Source organism: Dromiciops gliroides, chromosome 1 (genome assembly GCF_019393635.1).
Source record: "Dromiciops gliroides isolate mDroGli1 chromosome 1, mDroGli1.pri, whole genome shotgun sequence".
NCBI classification, from domain to species: Eukaryota; Metazoa; Chordata; class Mammalia; order Microbiotheria; family Microbiotheriidae; genus Dromiciops; species Dromiciops gliroides.
The window spans coordinates 63,729,258-63,748,194 of record NC_057861.1 but is presented as its reverse complement, the minus strand read 5'-3'; the positions used below and the strand labels follow the sequence as shown (position 1 = coordinate 63,748,194).

The 18,937-nt window shown below is 36.4% G+C and overlaps 1 protein-coding gene across 1 annotated transcript; it reads left to right on the top strand.

Annotated features, from left to right (window-relative positions):
• Window positions 1–15,378: 15,378 nt before the first annotated feature.
• Window positions 15,379–16,392, top strand: LOC122745335 (vomeronasal type-1 receptor 4-like). The gene has a single exon (XM_043990573.1). The coding sequence runs from the start codon at window positions 15,379–15,381 to the stop codon at window positions 16,390–16,392; it is 1,014 nt and encodes a 337-aa protein (XP_043846508.1).
• Window positions 16,393–18,937: the final 2,545 nt, after the last annotated feature.

Sequence of the window (18,937 nt, the reverse complement as noted above, 5' to 3'; positions counted from 1 at the left end):
ACTGCCCCCCCCCAAAAAACCCCATAAGCAATAAAATATATAAATGACAACAAATAAGTGATATGATTAGATAATAAAAGGAACTTGAAATTTAGTATTAATTCAAAACTCCTGAAAGCATATTATAAGGGTAGGGTGACTTATTCATTCAACCTCATCCTTACTTGAAGTGGGACCTTGTTTTTGGTTTTTTAATGTTATGTGGGTACCTGAGCAGTGCATGAGCTACAGATTTTGCTACCATTTCCTCTATGTGACAAGCTTATGTCCCTTCACTGTCATATATGCCTTCCATGGTATCTTTTGCATTTCTTCTTGCATAAGAGTAGAAAGAGAAAATGCCTATAATTATTAAAGTCCCACAGATGCTCTTATATGAAGAGGACAATTTATTTCAAGGTGTAGAAGAGGTTCATAAAGTGCAGTACAGTACCTTTAACTTAGAGAGGAACTAATGAATTACAATGAATGAAAATGATAATATTCACAAAATAAATTTACATACATTAACCAATGCCAATCAATCAGTAAGGATTTATTTAGTACCTACTATATACCAGGCACTGTTCATGACACTGGGATTACAAAGAAAAATTAAGTTTCTGACTTCAAGCAACTTCAATTCTATTGGTAGAAATAGCATGTACATGTGGGTAAATTTTATACACACACACATATATATATCTATCTTTATATACCCACATATGCATATATATATGCATATACAAACACATACCCATATACATATATGTGTATGTACACACATACACACACACACACACATATATATATATATACACACACACACACACATACATGTATACACACAGATATAAAGGTGTACTCCTTTCAATCCTCAGGAAATTTGCAGGTCTTAAGGGCAAAGTTATAAAATGGGAGATGTAAGGGCACTTCTCACCCAAACTGGGTTCTCACTTAATAGAAAATAAGTGCTTTTTCAGATGGGAGTAGATCATTTCAGGCTTTGAAAAGTACACAAAAGTACAGTAGAGACAATGCAATTGCCCCCGCAATACATTTTTCCTAGCCACTCATTTACATGCACCACCAGGTAAGCCTAAGAGCTTAATAAAACTAGGGAACCTGGAAAGCCAAAGTTGTTTGGTGATTATTTTGTGAAAGACAATTATCTGATTATGACCAAACTTACAAAGAAAAAAGTATGGGAACATATGAAATCATCACCTTAAGTTTGAGTAAGGTCCCACTGAGGGGACCCAGCTCAGAACCCCAGTTAATGTTCCAGTGGAACAACTACATTTTCCCTCTCAGTGTATATTGTTGGGAGGTTTCAAGCTTCAGAGACAAGGGCCTTCTAAGGAGCAGAACTGGAGAGACTTCTGCCAGACTTGGCTTAAAGGTCTCTGGTTTTTCACTGGACTGCTCCTGAAACTTAAGGTGGTACAAAGAAAGATAATGCTCAGGCTCAGCTATTGAAACATTTCAGTCAGTCAAATGAGCATTTCTGAGTGCTTACTGTGACCCAGGGACCTTTCTAAAAAACTGAAGATACAGGCAAAAAGACTGTACAGCCCCCCAAGAAGCTTACATTTACTGAGGGAGCTAATATGTACATAACTACACACATATGAGACACACATAAACAGGGCTGTAATCTTTCAGATAAGATAGAGGACATATCTCTCATAAGGATTAGAAGCCATAGAATATTACTCACATCTGAAAGTAGTTTATTTTATAATAGGTGAAACAGACCTTAAAATTCCTTGGTTCAATAACTTAACATTTTATACAGGGGTATCTTGGTAAATGTTTAACAATGATACTAAAAAAAACCCAACCTGTATAAATGATATGCTTTGAAATATAATTTGCATTATTAACTTTTTAATCCATCTCTTTATTAAGCCTATACAATCAACAAAACAATAAATTGATCTCGAATTTATAGTGTTTGTTAATTTCTGAGGTGCGATTGCTCACATTCAAAATTTAACAAATGGCTCTCAGAGGCTGTATGGGATGTTTCCACTAATGTCCTAGTTTTTTTTTTTTAATTTGTTTTTTTTTAAACGGGGCAATTGGGGTTAAGTGACTTGCCCAGGGTCACACAGCTAATAAGTGTTAAGTGTCTGAGGTCAAATTTGAACTCAGGTCTTCCTGATTCCAGGGCTGGTGCTCTATCCACTGCACCATCTAGCTGCCCCCCACTAATGTCCTATTGTAAGATTTACAAAGTTGCTCAAAACTCAAAGTGGCTCAAGCTTTCACAGTGTATTTGTGTGTATAATGGGGTTGGGGTGGTATTAGCAAGTGAAGGGATCAGGAAAAACTTTGTGTAGGCAGCATAACTTATCTTAGTTTTGTTGGTACCTAGGGATTCAAAGAAATGAAGGTGTGGATAGAATACAGTCATGTGGGGGGACAGCTTCTGCAAAAGCATGGGAGATCAAGACTTATACATGAGGAAAAGCAAAAAAGCCAGTTTCCCTGAACCATAGATTTCAGGCAGAAAAAATAAAATATAAACCTATAAAAAGAGGTTGGCATTTGATTGTATAGAGCTTTAAATGCCCTAAAGGAGTTTGTAAATGATGATAGGATATAAACACCTTGAAAACAGACTGGAGGGGGTTTTTTGTTCATTTGTTTGGGGTTTTTTTTTTGTCTTTTTATTTGTGTACCTAGTTAAGTAGCATAGTTGGCACTTAAGAAATGTCCATTGATTATTTGAATTTAGTGGAAATAGAGAATCAATGGTATTTATTAAGTATGCATGTGAAGTAATAAGAATAGTGCTTCAGGAAAATAATTTTTGCAATTGTGTGAAGCATGGACTAGGGAGCAGAAGACTTAGGTGGGGAGACCAATAGGAGGCTATTGAAATGGTCCATGTGAGAGAAGATGAGGGCCTGAGCTAGGGTGATAGCCTTGTCAAATTCTAGAAAGAATCCCAGAGGTGTCTTCTTAGAACTGACTAACCCTGAAATGTATATGGGAAAATGAGTGGTTAAGACTCTGGGGAAAGAAGTGGGGCAGAGGGGTAGGGAATGTTAACTTGCTGGCTCAGATTTTAAATCTCATTAGAAAACTGTTATCAGAAATGCATGGCTGGTTCAATATTTGAAAAACTATCAGCATAATTGACCATATCAATAATAAAATCAACGGAAATCACATGATTATCTCAATAGATGCAGAAAAAGCCTTTGTCCAAATATAGTACCCATTCCTATTAAAAAACAGTAGAGAGGGGGTGGCTAGGTGGCGCAGTGGATAAAGCACTGGCCTTGGATTCAGGAGTACCTGAGTTCAAATCCAGCCTTAGACACTTGACACTGGCTGTGTGTCCCTGGGCAAGTCACTTAACCCTCATTGCCCCACCAAAATAAAAAAAAAAGATATGCAATAGTTCTCTAAAAACATCAATGAGCATTATCTGTAATGGGGGTAAGCTAAAACCTTTCTCAACACAATCAAGGGTGAAACAAGGATGCCCATTATCACCTCTATCATTAATATTGTACTAGAAATGTTAGCTATAGCAATAAGAGAAGAAAAAGAAATGAAATGAATTAGAATAAAAAATGTGGAACACTCTTTGCAGATGATATGATGCTATACTTAGAAAATCCTAGAGAATTAGCTAAGAAACTACTTGAAATTATTAACACCTTTAGCAAAGTTGCAGGATACAAAAGAAAACCCCAGAAATCATCAGCATTTCTATATATTACCAACAAAGTGCAGCAACAACAGATAGAAAGAGAAATTCCATTTAAAATAACTGTAGGGGGCAGCTAGGTGGCACAGGATTCAGGAGGATCTGAGTTCAAATCCGGCCTCAGACCCTTGACACTCACTAGCTGTGTGACCCTGGGCAAGTCACTTAACCCTCATTCCCCTGAAAAAAAGAAAAGAAAAGAAAAAAGAAAAAGAAAGAAAAAGAAAAAAGAAAAAGAAAAAAGAAAGAAAAATAAAATAAAATAAAATAACCATAGACAACATAAAGTACCTGGAAGTCTACCTGCCAGGGCAAATCCAGGAACAATATGAACAGAACTATAAAACAGTTCATACAAATAAAGATAGATCTAAAGAATTGGAAAATATTAATTTCTCATGGGTAGGTCAGAGACAATATAATAAAAATGACAATCCCACCCAAGTTAATTTATGTATTTAGTGAAATACAAATCAAACATATTTTATAGATCTAGAAAAAATAATAACAAAATTCATCTGTAAGAACAAAAGCTCAAGGATAGAAATCAATCAAAATAAATGTGAAAGAAGGTGGTATAGCAGTACCAGATCTCAAATTGTATTATAAAGTGGTAATTATCAAAACAATCTCATATTGGCTAAGAAATAAAGAGGTGGATCAGTGGAATAGAATAGGTGCAAATTATAGTATAGTAAATAATTATAGTAATCTAGTACATGATAAACCCAAAGATCCAAACTTTTGGAACAAAGACTCATTGTTTGACAAAAACTCTTGAGAAAACTAGAAAACAGTATGTCAGAAAATAGGTATAGACTAACATCTCACACCATATACTAAAATAAAGTCAAAATGTTTACATGATTTACACAAAAAGGGTGATACCATAAGCAAATGAAGAGAGCGTGGAATAGTTTATCTGTCAGATTTGTGGACAGAGGGAGAATTTAGGACCAAAGAAGATATAGAGAGCAATACAAAATGTAAAATATATAAAGTTATTGTTGACCAATTATTATTATCTATATATTATATATTGATATTAATATATTAAAATATATTATCTATATAAATTATTTTTATAAAATTTATAAAATTAAAAAGCTTTTGCACAACCAAAACTAATATAACCAAGATTATAAGGAAAAAAGAAAACTGGGAAATAATTTTTGAAGCAAGTATCTCTGATAAAGGTCTCATTTCTCAAATATATTAAGAACTGAGTGAAATTTGTAAAAAATACAAGTCATCCCCAAATTGATAAATGGTAAAAGGATATGAAGATACAGTTTTTGGATGAAGAAATCAGTTATATATAATCATATAAAAAAGGCTCTAAATCACTATTGACAGAGAAATGCAAATTAAAACAACTCTAAAGCATAACCTCACACTTATCAGAATTACAAATGTAACAAAAAAAGGAAAATATTTGATGTTGGAGGGGATGTAGGAAAGCTGAGATGGTAATCCACTGTTGCTGGAGTTGTGAAAAGATCCAACCATTCTGGAGAGCAATTAGAAACTATGCCCAAAGGAATATAGAACTTTGCATACCCCCCTTTGACCCAACCACACCACTGCTAGGTTTATATATCAAAGACATCCCAAAGGAGAGAAAAAGACCTATTCGTACAAAAGTATTTATAGCAGTGGTGGCTAAGAATTGGAAATCAAAGGAATGCCCATCAACTGGGAAGTGGTTGTGGTATATGATTGTAAAGGAATATTATTGTGCTATAAGAAATGACAAGCAGGAAAATTTCAGAAAAGCCTGGAAAGACTTATATGAACTGATGTACAGTGAAGTGAGCAGAACCAGGAGAACATCGTACACAGTGACAGCAATATTGTTTGATGAAGATCTGTGATTGACTTAACTATTCTCAGCAATACAATGATCTAAGACAATGCCAAAGGACTAATGATGAAGCATACTATCCACTTCCAAAAAAGAACTGGTATTGATTGAACATAGACTGAAGTATTCTATTTTTCACTTTATTTATTTCATTTTTTTCTTGTACAAAATGACTAATATGGAAATATTTTACACAATTGCACATTTATAACCTATATCTGATTGTTTGCTGCCTCAGGGAGAGGAGAGGGGAGGGAGCAAAGGAGCGTTAGAATTTGGAACTCAAGACTTTAAATACAAATATTTATTATAAAAAAAGAAAATACCACCAAAACATGTTGATATTGAAACATCCAAACAAATACACACAAATATCAAGGTATGACTGGAATGTTATGGCACTTTATGTGTTGAAATTCATTTCATATGATCTAGAATTGAAAGAGATCTCAGAAGTCATCTTATTTAAGTGCTAATAGTTACAATTTGTGTTTATTTGCATTTTTAAGAAACATTTTTATAAATGTACCATTAAACATCAATACAATCAATGATTGCAATTGTTTACATTTAAATATGTGAATTCCAATGTACTCCATAAATTCCTTCTAAATCTCATCAATATTAACTGTTTGTCCATTTATTCCCCTTCAGTTTTGTACCTAAAAGGTCGTAGGTCATATGAACTCTGTTTTTTGTGGGTCTGTTTCTTTTTACTCCTCATATATGGTGATGTTACTTGAATTTCAGGGGTTTTTTTATCACATTATGGATACAGTTTGGAATACCTAACACAGTGCTAAGTTCAAATCCCACTGCTGACATTAGCTAAGCTATATAACCCTGGACAAGTCTTTTCTGTGATTCAGATGACTCCCTAGGTCTCATCTCCTTAGTCATGTGTGGATATAGTCCGTGTATGTGGAAAGATGTAGCACCCTAGCTATTCTAGTGACAAAATCACAGATCTCTCACATATTCATGAATTACATTATATTCCTATACCATATTTTTAAAACATTTCTTTATTCAGAAACATATTTGCCTCTAATTTCTCATAATAAAAAATGCTGCTCTGAAAAATTTCAAGTTACCTCCTTTTTAAAAAAAAAAGTTTTCAAGATCATTAACGGATTATTGTTTGTCCCTCCTACTTGAAGAGGACCTTGACATGAGGGAGATGTCATGACTTGCAGTGAATTGGATTTAAGTGAGGGAGGGCTGTGCAAGGTCGCCAACCTCACTTTTTCCTCCAGAACCATCTGGGTCCAGTGGCAAGATAGAGATCAGGACAGGATGACTGGAGATAATCCCAGATGCAATGGGAGACATTGGCCTTTTTAAGCTAAGGTCTTTCTCGGGTGTCAGTTTGCCTGAGGCAAGGTCCATTCAATGATTGGGGGACATGACAGCCTGTGATTTAAGAACTGCTTAAAATTAAATCAGAACCTGGGCAAAAAGGCACCAGAGACCACAGAATCCCAGAAAGGGGCAGAGTGCAGAAAGGGAGACTCTGGAATGGGGTTGGGGGGGAGGGGGTCATTTAGTTTAATAACTTTCATCACCACCAAAGAATTAATGCATAGCTTGCAAAGCAGAGCCTTTAATTCTTGTGAGCTCTGCAGTCTGGTTATCCTAAATCCCTGAAATGACTAAAGTGCTCATTCCTCAAGGTCTCCAACCCTGGCATGTGTGAAGTTCAGACAGAGCCATGCCAAGGATGCTGTAAGGCTTGAATGTCAGGCCTAGAAAAGAATCCTCGCCCATCGAATGCCCTGCCCAAAGAAAGGCTACATCTCCCTCCTCCCTCCAGTTCTATTTTCTCATCTGGTCCATGACTGCCAGACAACCCCGCCCCACCAATCTCCCACTCATACCTGTTCCCCCCATCAAGGTTCTCCAAATACTCCAAGATAATGGAACTGTTTGGAAAAAGGACACAATTACTCTGAAAGATTTTACTTCTGTCTGACAAGTTTGTAAGAAATTGTCTATTTCTCTACACTGCCACCATCATTGAGCATCATTGCTTTAATTATTTTCAGTTTAAGGTTTGTGAGGTGGTAGCTAAGAGATCTTATCATTTGCATTATTTTGGTTATTTTTACTGTTCCTTTGGGGGAAGGGGAACATGGATGCACACGTGCACAGACATGTTGGATTTTCCTTAAAGGGATGCTTCTATCATTCTAAATAATTGTGAGAGTAGAGGATGTAAATGTCATGATATGTATGAATGAGATCTTAACCCTATTTATTTAAAGGGATGCATGTCCTTCTTCTATAGTTATTCACTCCATTGTATAGAACATCCCAGGTATTCCACACCAAAGAAATATAGGAGGCATTGGGAGCCCAGAATCACCAAGGCAAGATAGTATACAAATAAAAATACTATGAACTCATATGGAATATTTGGACAATATTAGCACATATATAACTTTGGAACTTTTCAATATTGACTTTCTATTTCTAGAGACAGGAAGAACAGAAGCCATATTTGGTGGAGACTGTCAATTTTACAAGGTATGCATAGGCTAGGCATCCAGGAGCCAGAAATTTCCATGGCTGTTAAAGTATTATGAGAGAAGTATATTTCAATATATTGATTTCCTGCCAGGATCTGTTCACACTATGGCTTTGTGAACACATACAACTGAAGGAGTTATTAACTTTGAGTGGCATCCAGAAATGTAGAATCATGCTTTAGCACTGTCAAGGAGACCCAGAGTCTGAGCATTTATATCCCACAGTTCTGCATATGTTAAGGATACTGAGATTAGAACAAAAATCTTAGTTGAATCAATATGTAACATTCCTAAAATATATGTCCAGCTCTCCTAAGAATGATGTCACAGACTTACAACATAAGTACTGATGTTTGGGCATGAGGCACATTTGCCTATTGACTTGAGTCTTGTAGTATTTGAAGTTGGAGAAACCATAGATACTACCAACAATCATATCATTTGGTACAGAGAGACAATATAAAAGAAGCTTACCATCTAGCCTTGGTTTAGTTAATAATGGCTCTGACAGAAACAAAAAACAGTATGATGCCTGGGTTTGTTGTCAAGAACAAGAATACAGCATTTTTCTAAGAAGTTTTGGTATTCATAGATTTGGTAGCCTCTGCTCCTTCTGAATGGAGGTATGGAGGGTGGAGCAAAATATTTTCCCCAAAGCATCTATTTAGAGTCAGAGAGCTCACAGCCCAACTATTTCACTAGATTCTAAGCTCCTTGAGGTCAGGGGCTATTTTTCTTTTTCTTATTTGGTCTAGCACTTAGCACAATTGAATTCAAGGGACACTCAAGAGTGATGTGGAAGCTACTATATAAGTAGTTGTGAAGGACTGGACAATTTTCATGTTTATAAAATAGCTCTAGAAATTGATAAGGCCCTTGAAAAAAATTCACTAAAACCAGCTATTTCCTATAGGTGAATTAGTTGAATTCTCTGATGAGTAGACTCAGGGACATTTATCCCAGTGGTCTCTAAGCAAAAGAGACCACTTCAGATAGTGTACAAACACTATCTGAACCAGTGACTCAGAAACAGATATTTCAGGTGAGGGATACTCAATGCCTCCTAGGCTACTAAACATTTCACATAGAAAGAGAGGATTCTGAACACTGAAGGAAAACTTGTCTGCTTAGAATTTCATCTGTAGAACAGGGACACCTCCCAACACACACACACACACACACACACACACAGCATAATAACATTGCCAACCCAAGGCCTCTAGAAGGTCAAATTTGTGAATGTAGGATTCTAGTTCTGATGAGATCTTAGGCTACACCATCATCTAACTCAGGTACAAAGACAGACAGCTCAGCAGGTCAAGAGAAAGCTAAGTCTATTCATCATCTGAGCCTAACTTATGATGGTGCATGGAAAACAAATATATCCAGATTATAACTAAAGCAGAATAGCTAAAATTAACCCATGGAGTTCTGTGTACCTTACCTGTAATTGCATCTATTCATTGATGTACATATTAATTATTGCAAGTTTTGAGTTTGCTTCTATTTTATTTTCCTGTTCATAGTTATTTGATTTGGTGTTCAACCATACATATACTGTAGGGACATTTGTCTGGCCTCTACTCAGTTTTCTTTTTATGGATATATATGCTGTTATTTGATTTGATTTTTTTTTCGGTGGGGCAGTGGGGGTTCAGTGACTTGCCCAGGGTCACACAGCTAGTAAGTGTCAAGTGTCTGAGGCTGGATTTGAACTCAGGTCCTCCTGAATCCAGGGCCGGTATTTTATCCACTGCGCCATCTAGCTGCCCCTATATGCAGTTATTTATGGTGTGTTTTTTATTCCATGACCTTACTGATATGATTATTACCTTGTTTCACTTTGCTGTTATGTATATTTGTTAGTGTTTTATGGATATGTATCTATTTATTAGACTTGTGCATGTACTATATGTTATATGTAATTCAGAGCTTTACTCAGTAAAGCAACCTGGGAAGGAGTAGAGCCTGCCCATACACATTATTCAAAGCTAATTGGCTAGCATCATCGAAATCTATTGGTTCATTGGATCTGAGGGTGGTTGGGTGCAGTTGTGCTGATATCGGAGCCCGGAGAACAGATCCTCTGGTGGGAATAAGGCTTTCAGGTGGGTGTGATTTTGAGGGAGGTAACTTCCTGACTCTGGGCTGACCTTAAGAAAGGTCAGACCAGTCACTCCTGGCAGGGCCCCTTGGGAGTCCCAAAACCCCTAGTATTAATAATTTTCTCATAAAGGGAAGCTTTAAGCTGTGTTGTGTATATATGTGTGTGTGTGTGTGTGTGTGTGTGTGTGTGTGTGTGTGTGTGTGTGTGTATATATATATATATATATTTCAGGGCAATGGGGATTAAGTGACTTGCCCAGGGTCACACACAGCTAGTAAGTGCCAAGTGTCTGAGGCCGGATTTGAACTCAAGTACTCCTGAATCCTGGGCCAGTGCTTTATCCACTGTGCCACCTAGCCACCCACTGTGTATATATTATTGTTGTCCAATATTATTAGTGACACTTTCCTGGATTTCCTGGAATGTTGAGATAATCACAGTTCTTCTCTTAAGTGTTGATGCTTATTTTGATGCTGTGATATATAATTACAGATGTCAAGCATATCATGGATGATTTTTTAAGGAATCGCAAAGTTTCTGGACCTCAGGAAGAGTTAGCATACCTTGGAATTGCCAAGGAGATATGGAAGCTAGCTAAGATGGCCTGTTTATCATGACAGAGATTACCTTGTGTTTCCACCTTTGACTCTAAAGGAGCTGCCTTGACTCTGGAGCTGACAGGAATAGACTTTGACTAATAATAGAGCCAGTTCCATTCTAAGGGATTATAGGTTAGGAGAACACCTGTGAGAAGGAAGGTAGGAGATATAACATTGTACTAGGAGGTGAGAACAAATATATTGGGACAAGAAGGCAGGGGTCTACAGAGAGAACATCAAAGGAACCACATTGACCATCAGAAACATAAGAAAAAAGAGTCAGAAGGGTGCAACATCAGCATGAGATCCTCATTGACAAACTCTAGGACTGGGGTTATATTGACCCCATGGATGATGGATGTAGAGTGTCAGGATAGAATATACCATTGAAAACCATCTTATGACAGAAAATCCACATGGGACAATTCCTCTTTTTTTCTTCTACCTTTTTCTTTTCAACTTAATTCTAAACAGTGTGCCTGTTTCACCAAATTAATTTCCTTTTTTATAATTTTATTTTTGGTTACATTTTAAGTTGCAGACTGTCTTCCTCCCTCCCTCCCCACCCCGCACTAGAGAAAGTCATTATTTCACACACACACACACACACACACACACACACGCAAACACAAATGCCATACTATGCATAATTCTATTTATTGGTTCTTTCATAGGCTCTTTGTAGTTGATTTGAGCACTTATAATACTCAGAATAACATTCACAGTTATTCTTCAAACATACAATGTTCTCTTGGTTCTGTTCATTTCACTCTTCATTCTTTCATTCTAAGTTTTTCTAAAATCAACCTGCTCATCATTTTTATAGCACAGAAGAACTTCATCACAATCAAAAACCAGAACTTGTTTATTCATTCCCCAGTTGATGGGCATCCCCTCAGTCCCAGTTCTTTGCCATCACAAAGAGAGCTGATATAAATATTTTAGAATATATAGGTTCTCTTCCTTTTTCCCTTATCACCTTAGGAAACAGACCTAAGAATAGTGTTGCTTATTCAAAGAGTATACACAGTTTTATTACTCTTTGGGCATAATTCCAGATTGCTCTCCAAAATCATTGTATCAGTTCATAGTTCCAACAATAGTATATTAGTGTTCCAATTTTTCCATATCCCCTCCAACATTTGTCATTTTCCCCTTCTATCATTTTAGCTATTCTGATAGGTGTGAGATGATATCTCAAAGTGGATTTAATTTGCATTTTCCTTATCAATAATGATCAAAAGTATTTTTTCATATGACTATATGTAACCATGATTTCTTCATCAAAAAAAGGCCTGGCTATTCATATCCCTTGACCATTCATCAATTGGGGGATGACTCATATTGTTATAAGTTTGACAAAGTTCTGTATATATTTGAGATATGAGAACTTTATCTATCAAACTGTCTATAAAATTTCTCCCCAATTTTCTGCTTTCCTTCTAATCTTGACTATATTGGTTTTATTTGTTAAAAACCTCAACTTAAAGTAATCAAATAATCCATTTTATATCTCACTATGCTCTCTATTTCTTGTTTATTCATAAATTTTTCTCTTATCTATAAATATGATAGGTAATATGTTCCATCTTCTGATTTACTTATGATATCTTCTGTTATATGTAGGTCATGTATTTTGACCTTATCTAGGTAAAAGGTATCAGATATTGGTCTATAACCAGTTTCTGTCAGACTGATTTCTAATTTTTCAAACATTTTTTTAACCAAATAGTAAATTCTTATCCCATAAGCTTAATCCTTTACATTTGTTAAATAAAAAATGACCATAATCATTTACTACTGTGTATTGTATGTCTACCTTGTTCCACTGATCCACCTTTCTGTTTCTTAGGATGTACTAGATAGTTTTGATAATTATTGCCTTATAATATGATTTAAGATCTGGTACTATTAAGTCTTCCTCTCTTACATTTTTTCATCAATCCCTTCTATATTCTTCATCTTTTCTTCTTCCAAATGAATTTTATTATTATTTTTTATAGTTCAATAAAATAATTTTTGCTTATTTAATGGGGATGGCATTGAATACATAGATTAGTTTAGATAGAGTTGTCATTTTTAATATATTGGCTCTATGTACTATGAATAATTAATATTTCTCCAATTATTTAAATCTTATTTGTATAAAAATTATTTTATAATTGTGTTCATGTAATTTAATCTCTATTTCTTAAGAGTTAGTTTACCATTTGGAACTTTAAATCTTATGAAAATGAATGTTGAAAACTATCCTTACATGTAACTGGAAAAAATGAAATAAATGCTTGTTGCAAAAAAAAAAAAAGAGTTAGTTTACCTATCTAATTATATACTTGTTATGCCAGTTATTATGATAAATAGTATTAACCCCTGCATTGCTAATTTATGTGTCTTCATGGATAAATGTAGCAGAGAAAATTGTGGGGTGCCTAGGAGATGAATGAAATAGATTTACTAATAGCAAGATATTTTATTAGGACAGGTAATCTTTTTGTAGACTGAAAACCGTAGTAGGAGAATTATTGATTCCTTTTTTGTTTGTGTTCTATAGTAGAAAGAGAAAAAGCTTTTCTTAGGACCTAGACAATGAGTCAAATGAGGTAGCAAATTGGCTAGGGGAAGCACTGGCTTTTTAAAAAAAACCTTGGCTGGAACTGGAACTTCACCAACTTTCTTCCTTGTGTTCCCTGTGGCCCTGTTTAAAAGGAAAATCACTTATGCAGAGGGAAAGAGCCAAAGGAGTGATAGAGAAAAAGTCATTTCTTAAGGGAAAAAATCAACAAAGTGGCAGGAGAAGTTTAGTTCAGCCTTAACAAGAGTAGAGGTATGTAAGAGTTATATTCTTTATATTCTTATTTACCAGCACAGGCTAGCAGCACAACAGCACTATTCTATAGTGAGAGTTTCTACTTGCTGCCAATCTACCATTTATGGTCTTCTAAAAGGTCCAAAGGAGAGACCATCCTTATCTCTTAGAACTCTACCTAAGGTACTCAATAGTCCAGCCAAATTGAAGCCCTTTCAATCTGTCACTCATCCTGTCTTCTTCAAATCACATACTTTTGTTCATACTAACTTACCTAGGATTGCAAACCACCCCCATTTCCTTCCCCAACTGTAACTTCATTGACTGAAATCTCTCCCATCCTTCATATGCCAAATCATACAGATGCCACCTTCTCCAAGAAGTTTTTACTTGCTTTCTTCTCTCCCACCCCCAGTATAATTATTTTCACCCTCTTCAAATTTCTCATACAACTCTTTTTGGGTCTCCTTTGGCCTTATTATATGACATGGCATGGCTTATTTATATGTTTTCAGGTTATATCCTACCTGTCCATTGGACAGTAAGTTTCTTGAGAACAAAGAAGGCATTACTTTTTATCGTTATACTTTCACTGTCTTGTACTTAAATGGGCACACAATAAATGTTTCCTGACTTGAATTTTTTTCAGAGAAATAAAGTAACATGACCTGTAAGGTAAGAGTAACACATTTAATTTACAACTGAAGTCTATCACTATCTCAGCATATTTGTCACTTTGGACTGTCCACTTCCTTTACTCTATGTGAATAAAGAACTCAACTCGCCAACAATTAAATTCAAGTAAAATGAATGAATTAGATAATATATGCAAAATACTGTTCTGGGCACTTTTCCTAGGACCTTTAACTCTATACAATGAGTCAAATGAGGTAGCAACTTGGCTAGGGGAAGCACTGACTACCAGGCTGGCACCAGGACGCAAAAGACATCTCCAATTTTCTTGGTGGATACAAGGAGGGAGTTGCAAAGATAATTTTGGAGGAGAGTCATGGTTCACAGAGTGGATAGACTAGATGAGATCCCAGGCAAATTCCAGCCATAAAATTTCAGGACCATAATACGTGTGTGCACACACACACATGCGCGCGTGTGCGCACACACACACACACTTATTACATGATAACCTCCGAACCTAACACTGAAATTGATTTGAAGCTCTTTTTCCATCCTTTTGCCCTAACTTAGTACAGCGGTTCTGTCCCATGGTTCATCTCAGCCCCTCAGATTGGTGTGGGATGGTCCCTGGATGCTAGGTAAATGACTGCTGCCCCTAAGCTGATGGTTGCCTGGGGTTGAACAGTAGGGGAGACAAAGGCTGATTTGGTCCTAGACCAACAAGAACACCAGAACTCAAAGAAAAATGTTGTTTTATTTTTATCTTAAACCAAGGTGGAGGGAGGGAAGTTACTATTTGACTTGTGTCATGGCTGATGTATAAATAAATGCAGTAATTCCAGTACTGCATGGATAATTTTTTCTTCTCTGATCATCTAAAGCCAGCTCTGAGCTCATTCTTTTGCTCCTCAAGATGGGCTGAGTTTGAAGGAAATATAAATTAATATTTGGTCAAGGAAGGTTCTTTATAGTGTCCCTCAATCATAATTTCAATTGTCATAGGCATGGGAAAGAGAAAGGAGTCATGGTGTGAGTTTTTCACATGTGCTGTAATTTAATAATGTGGAAGTCATGCAGCTGTTATTTCCCTCTAGGTCAGTGTGGCTCATCTTCTCTTCAAGACACACAGAGAATGCTTACTAGCAATGTCTGCATTGGTATCTTTTTGCTCTTACAAACTACAACTGGGATCCTGGCAAACTGCTTCCTACTTTCTCTTTATATTTTGAATTTCCGACTTGACCATAAACTAAGGCCACTAAACTTGATTCTGACCCAGCTAATCTTGACCAACATCACTATGTTGGTGAGCATAGGCAGCCCAGAAATACTGCAAGCTTTTGAGATAAGAAATTTCCTGGATAATGTTGGATGCAAAGTGATATTTTTCCTTTACAGAATTACCCAGGGGCTTTCAATTTGTTTCACTTGCCTTCTGTGTAGCTTTCAGGCCATCACCATTAGTCCCAGTGGCTCTACGCTATCAAAACTCAAAACCAGAATTCCAGAACAAATTTCTACCCTCTCTCTCTTCTGTTGGATCCTTAATATCTTGATAGAAATTCCTGTGCCAATGTTTGTGAGAGAACCGAAGAGCACCACCAATAATACATATGCATATACTATAATATATTGCTCAATTATAAAGATTATAGATATTTATTTCATCATGACTACTCTGAGAAATGTGCTATGTGTGGGACTCATGTTTTGGACCAGTGGCTACATGGTGTTTCTCCTGCACAGACACCACCATCAAGTCCAGAACATCCACAGTACCAACTTCTCATCCAGAGCTTCCCCTGAGGTCAGAGCTACCCAAACCATCTTACTGCTGATGGGCATTTTTGTCTGCTTTTACTTACTTCATTCCATCACTTTGATGTTTCTCACTTATTTAGGTCATAACCGATACTGGTTGACCATCTCTGCCATTCTGTCTCTTTGCTTCCCAACCTTTAGTCCCTTTGTGTTGCTGCCCCGAACCCCCAAACACAGCTGCATTCTCTGGGGAAGAAAAGTAACTGATTCTCAAATTGTCCTAAAGTTTGAATATAAGGTTGGTAGAGTGATTTCTCCTGTCTGCATTCATGGTTCCCAGCCTATGAAGGTCCTTGTAACAAGGAAGAACTTGAACAGCTTCTAGTTTAGAAACATGAGTTATTCCTGGAACTCTCCTGTGGTGACATCAGAGATTTGGTGTCCCCTGCAAAGTAGAATGTTTTACTTCTTTCATCCTATTCCAGATTATTTATACCCATGTCAAACTCCTAGGGATTAAATAGAAAGCCACAAGACAGCTCCTTCTCTCAAAGAGCTCATAGTCTAATGGGGGAGATAATATGAAAACAACTATGTAGAAACAAGGTGTAAACAGGATAAATTCCAAATAACTGAGAGAGGGAAGGGTCTAGCATTAAAGGGAATCAGGAAAAGATTTCTTGCAGAAGATGGCATTTTATCTGGGACTTGAAGGAAGTCAGGGAAGCCAGGAGTTACAGGAAGATGACAATTCCAGGCATAGACATATAGGATAGGTGGTGATAATGCAGAACCAGGAAATGGAATATGGTGTTAAAAATCAGCAAGGAGGCCATTGTCACAGGATCTGAAAGTATAAAGAGGTGCAGTAAAGCTAGAGAAAACTGGAAAGTTCAGAAGGAGTCCGTTTATAAAGGGCTTCCAATACCAAAGAGACAATTTTATATTTGACCCTGAAAGTGATAGGAAACAACTAGACCCTATTGAATATGAAAGTGACATGGTGAAACATATTTTTAGGAGGGCCAACTTGACAGCTGATTGGAAGGTAAACTTGAGATGGGAGAGATAAGTCAAGAAGACCAACCACCAGGTTATTGTAATAGTTCAGACATGAGGTGATGCAGTTCTGTGTGAAGACATTGGGAGGATAAGTGGGGCAAAGGGGGTATACATGGTCAGTATTATGAATATAAAGTACTTAGTAGGTGATTGAATTGTTGAGTATATGAGAGAGTGGGGAGTTGAGGATGATGCCCAGGCTGTGAGCCTAGAACCCTGAGAGGATGGTAGTGCTCTCCATAGTAACAAGAAAGTTAGGAAGAGGGTAGACTTTGGGCAGGGAAATGTAAGTTTAATGTGTGAGATGTTGAGGTTAAAATTATTGTTTTCTTGATTAGCTGTGTCTGACTTTTCTTGGCAAAGACACTGGAGTGGTTTGTTATTCCTTCTCTAGCTTATTTTACAGATGAGGAAAGTGAGGCAGAGGATTCAGTTACATGTCCAGGGTCACACAGCTAGTGTCTGAATCTGGTTTTGAATTTGGTTCATCCTGACTCAAAGGCTATAATTTTATCCACTGTACCACCTAGCAGTCCCTCAAATGTATAGGAATATCCAGTTCAAGATACCCAATAAGCAATTGAAAATGCAAGTGGGAAGGTTGGGGGAAATGTAAGACCTGGATAAGTAGGTCTGGGAATCATCAACATAGATATAATAATTAAATTCATGATAACCAATAAGATCCTAAACCAGTGTAAACATTTTTTAAAAATTCAATAACCTTGTCTTTTTCTGAGATAATGAAAGAGTTGATTTAATTATTTTTGGTCTTTTTTTGTTAAGAATGTTTGTCTTTTTTCTCTCTCATTTGAAGTTTTTTATGTTAAACACCATGTTCATATTTCTAATTATGAAGATAAAGTAAACAAAATATTCATTTCCTTTGACCCAGAGAGTCCATTACTAGGCATACTCCAAAAAGGTCATCAAGAAGAAGGAAGTCCCCCATATACACCAAAACATTTATAACAGCATTTTCAGTTATACCAAAGAAAATGGAAACAAAATACGTGCCCATCGATTGGGGAGTGGCTAAGCAAATTGTGGTAGGTGAATGTAAAGTGTTATAAAAAAAATAAATATAATGAATAAAGAGAAACATGGAAAGACTTGAATTAATTAATAGAGAGTGAAGTAAGCACAGCCAAGGAACAATGAACATGATGACACACCAGTATAAAGGGAAGGAACAAGTACAAGATAATCACATGTGAACACTGAAATGAAAAAGAAAAAGCATGATCCAAAAGAAGAGATAGGAGAAGCTACCTCCACTTCACATATTTACTGAGGTAGAAGGTTCATAGGTGGTCAACATTGTGTATATTTTCATACTTATTTGATATATTGATTAGTTTTGATGATTTTTCTCTCCTTTCTTTAAGAAATATTCTTTGTTGTATAAGTTGGCTTTCTGAGGGGGGCAAGATACTGGGAGATATTTTGGTGACAAAAATCAAAAGATCAAATAATTTTATAGCTAAAAATAAATATTCTGTTCACTTCTGGTCCCTTTTGGAGGAATAGCTCAGATATCTATCTCCCTTTTGCTAAAAGTCCATCCTTTTAAATTGATCAGTAGACTTGGCTTAACAAAATATGTTTATGGGGCAGCTAGGTGGCACAGTGGATAGAGCACTGGCCCTGGATTCAGGAGGACCTGAGTTCAAATCTGGCCTCAGACACTTGACACTCACTAGCTGTGTGACCCTGGGCAAGTCACTTAATCCCAATTGCCTCACCAAAAAAACCCGAACCAAAACAAAACAAAACAAAAAACAAAATGTGTTTATTCTAAAATCCATCATGATCTCTTTTGCTTTTCAGAACATTCCATTCAAATTCTTTGATTTCTCATAGATAAG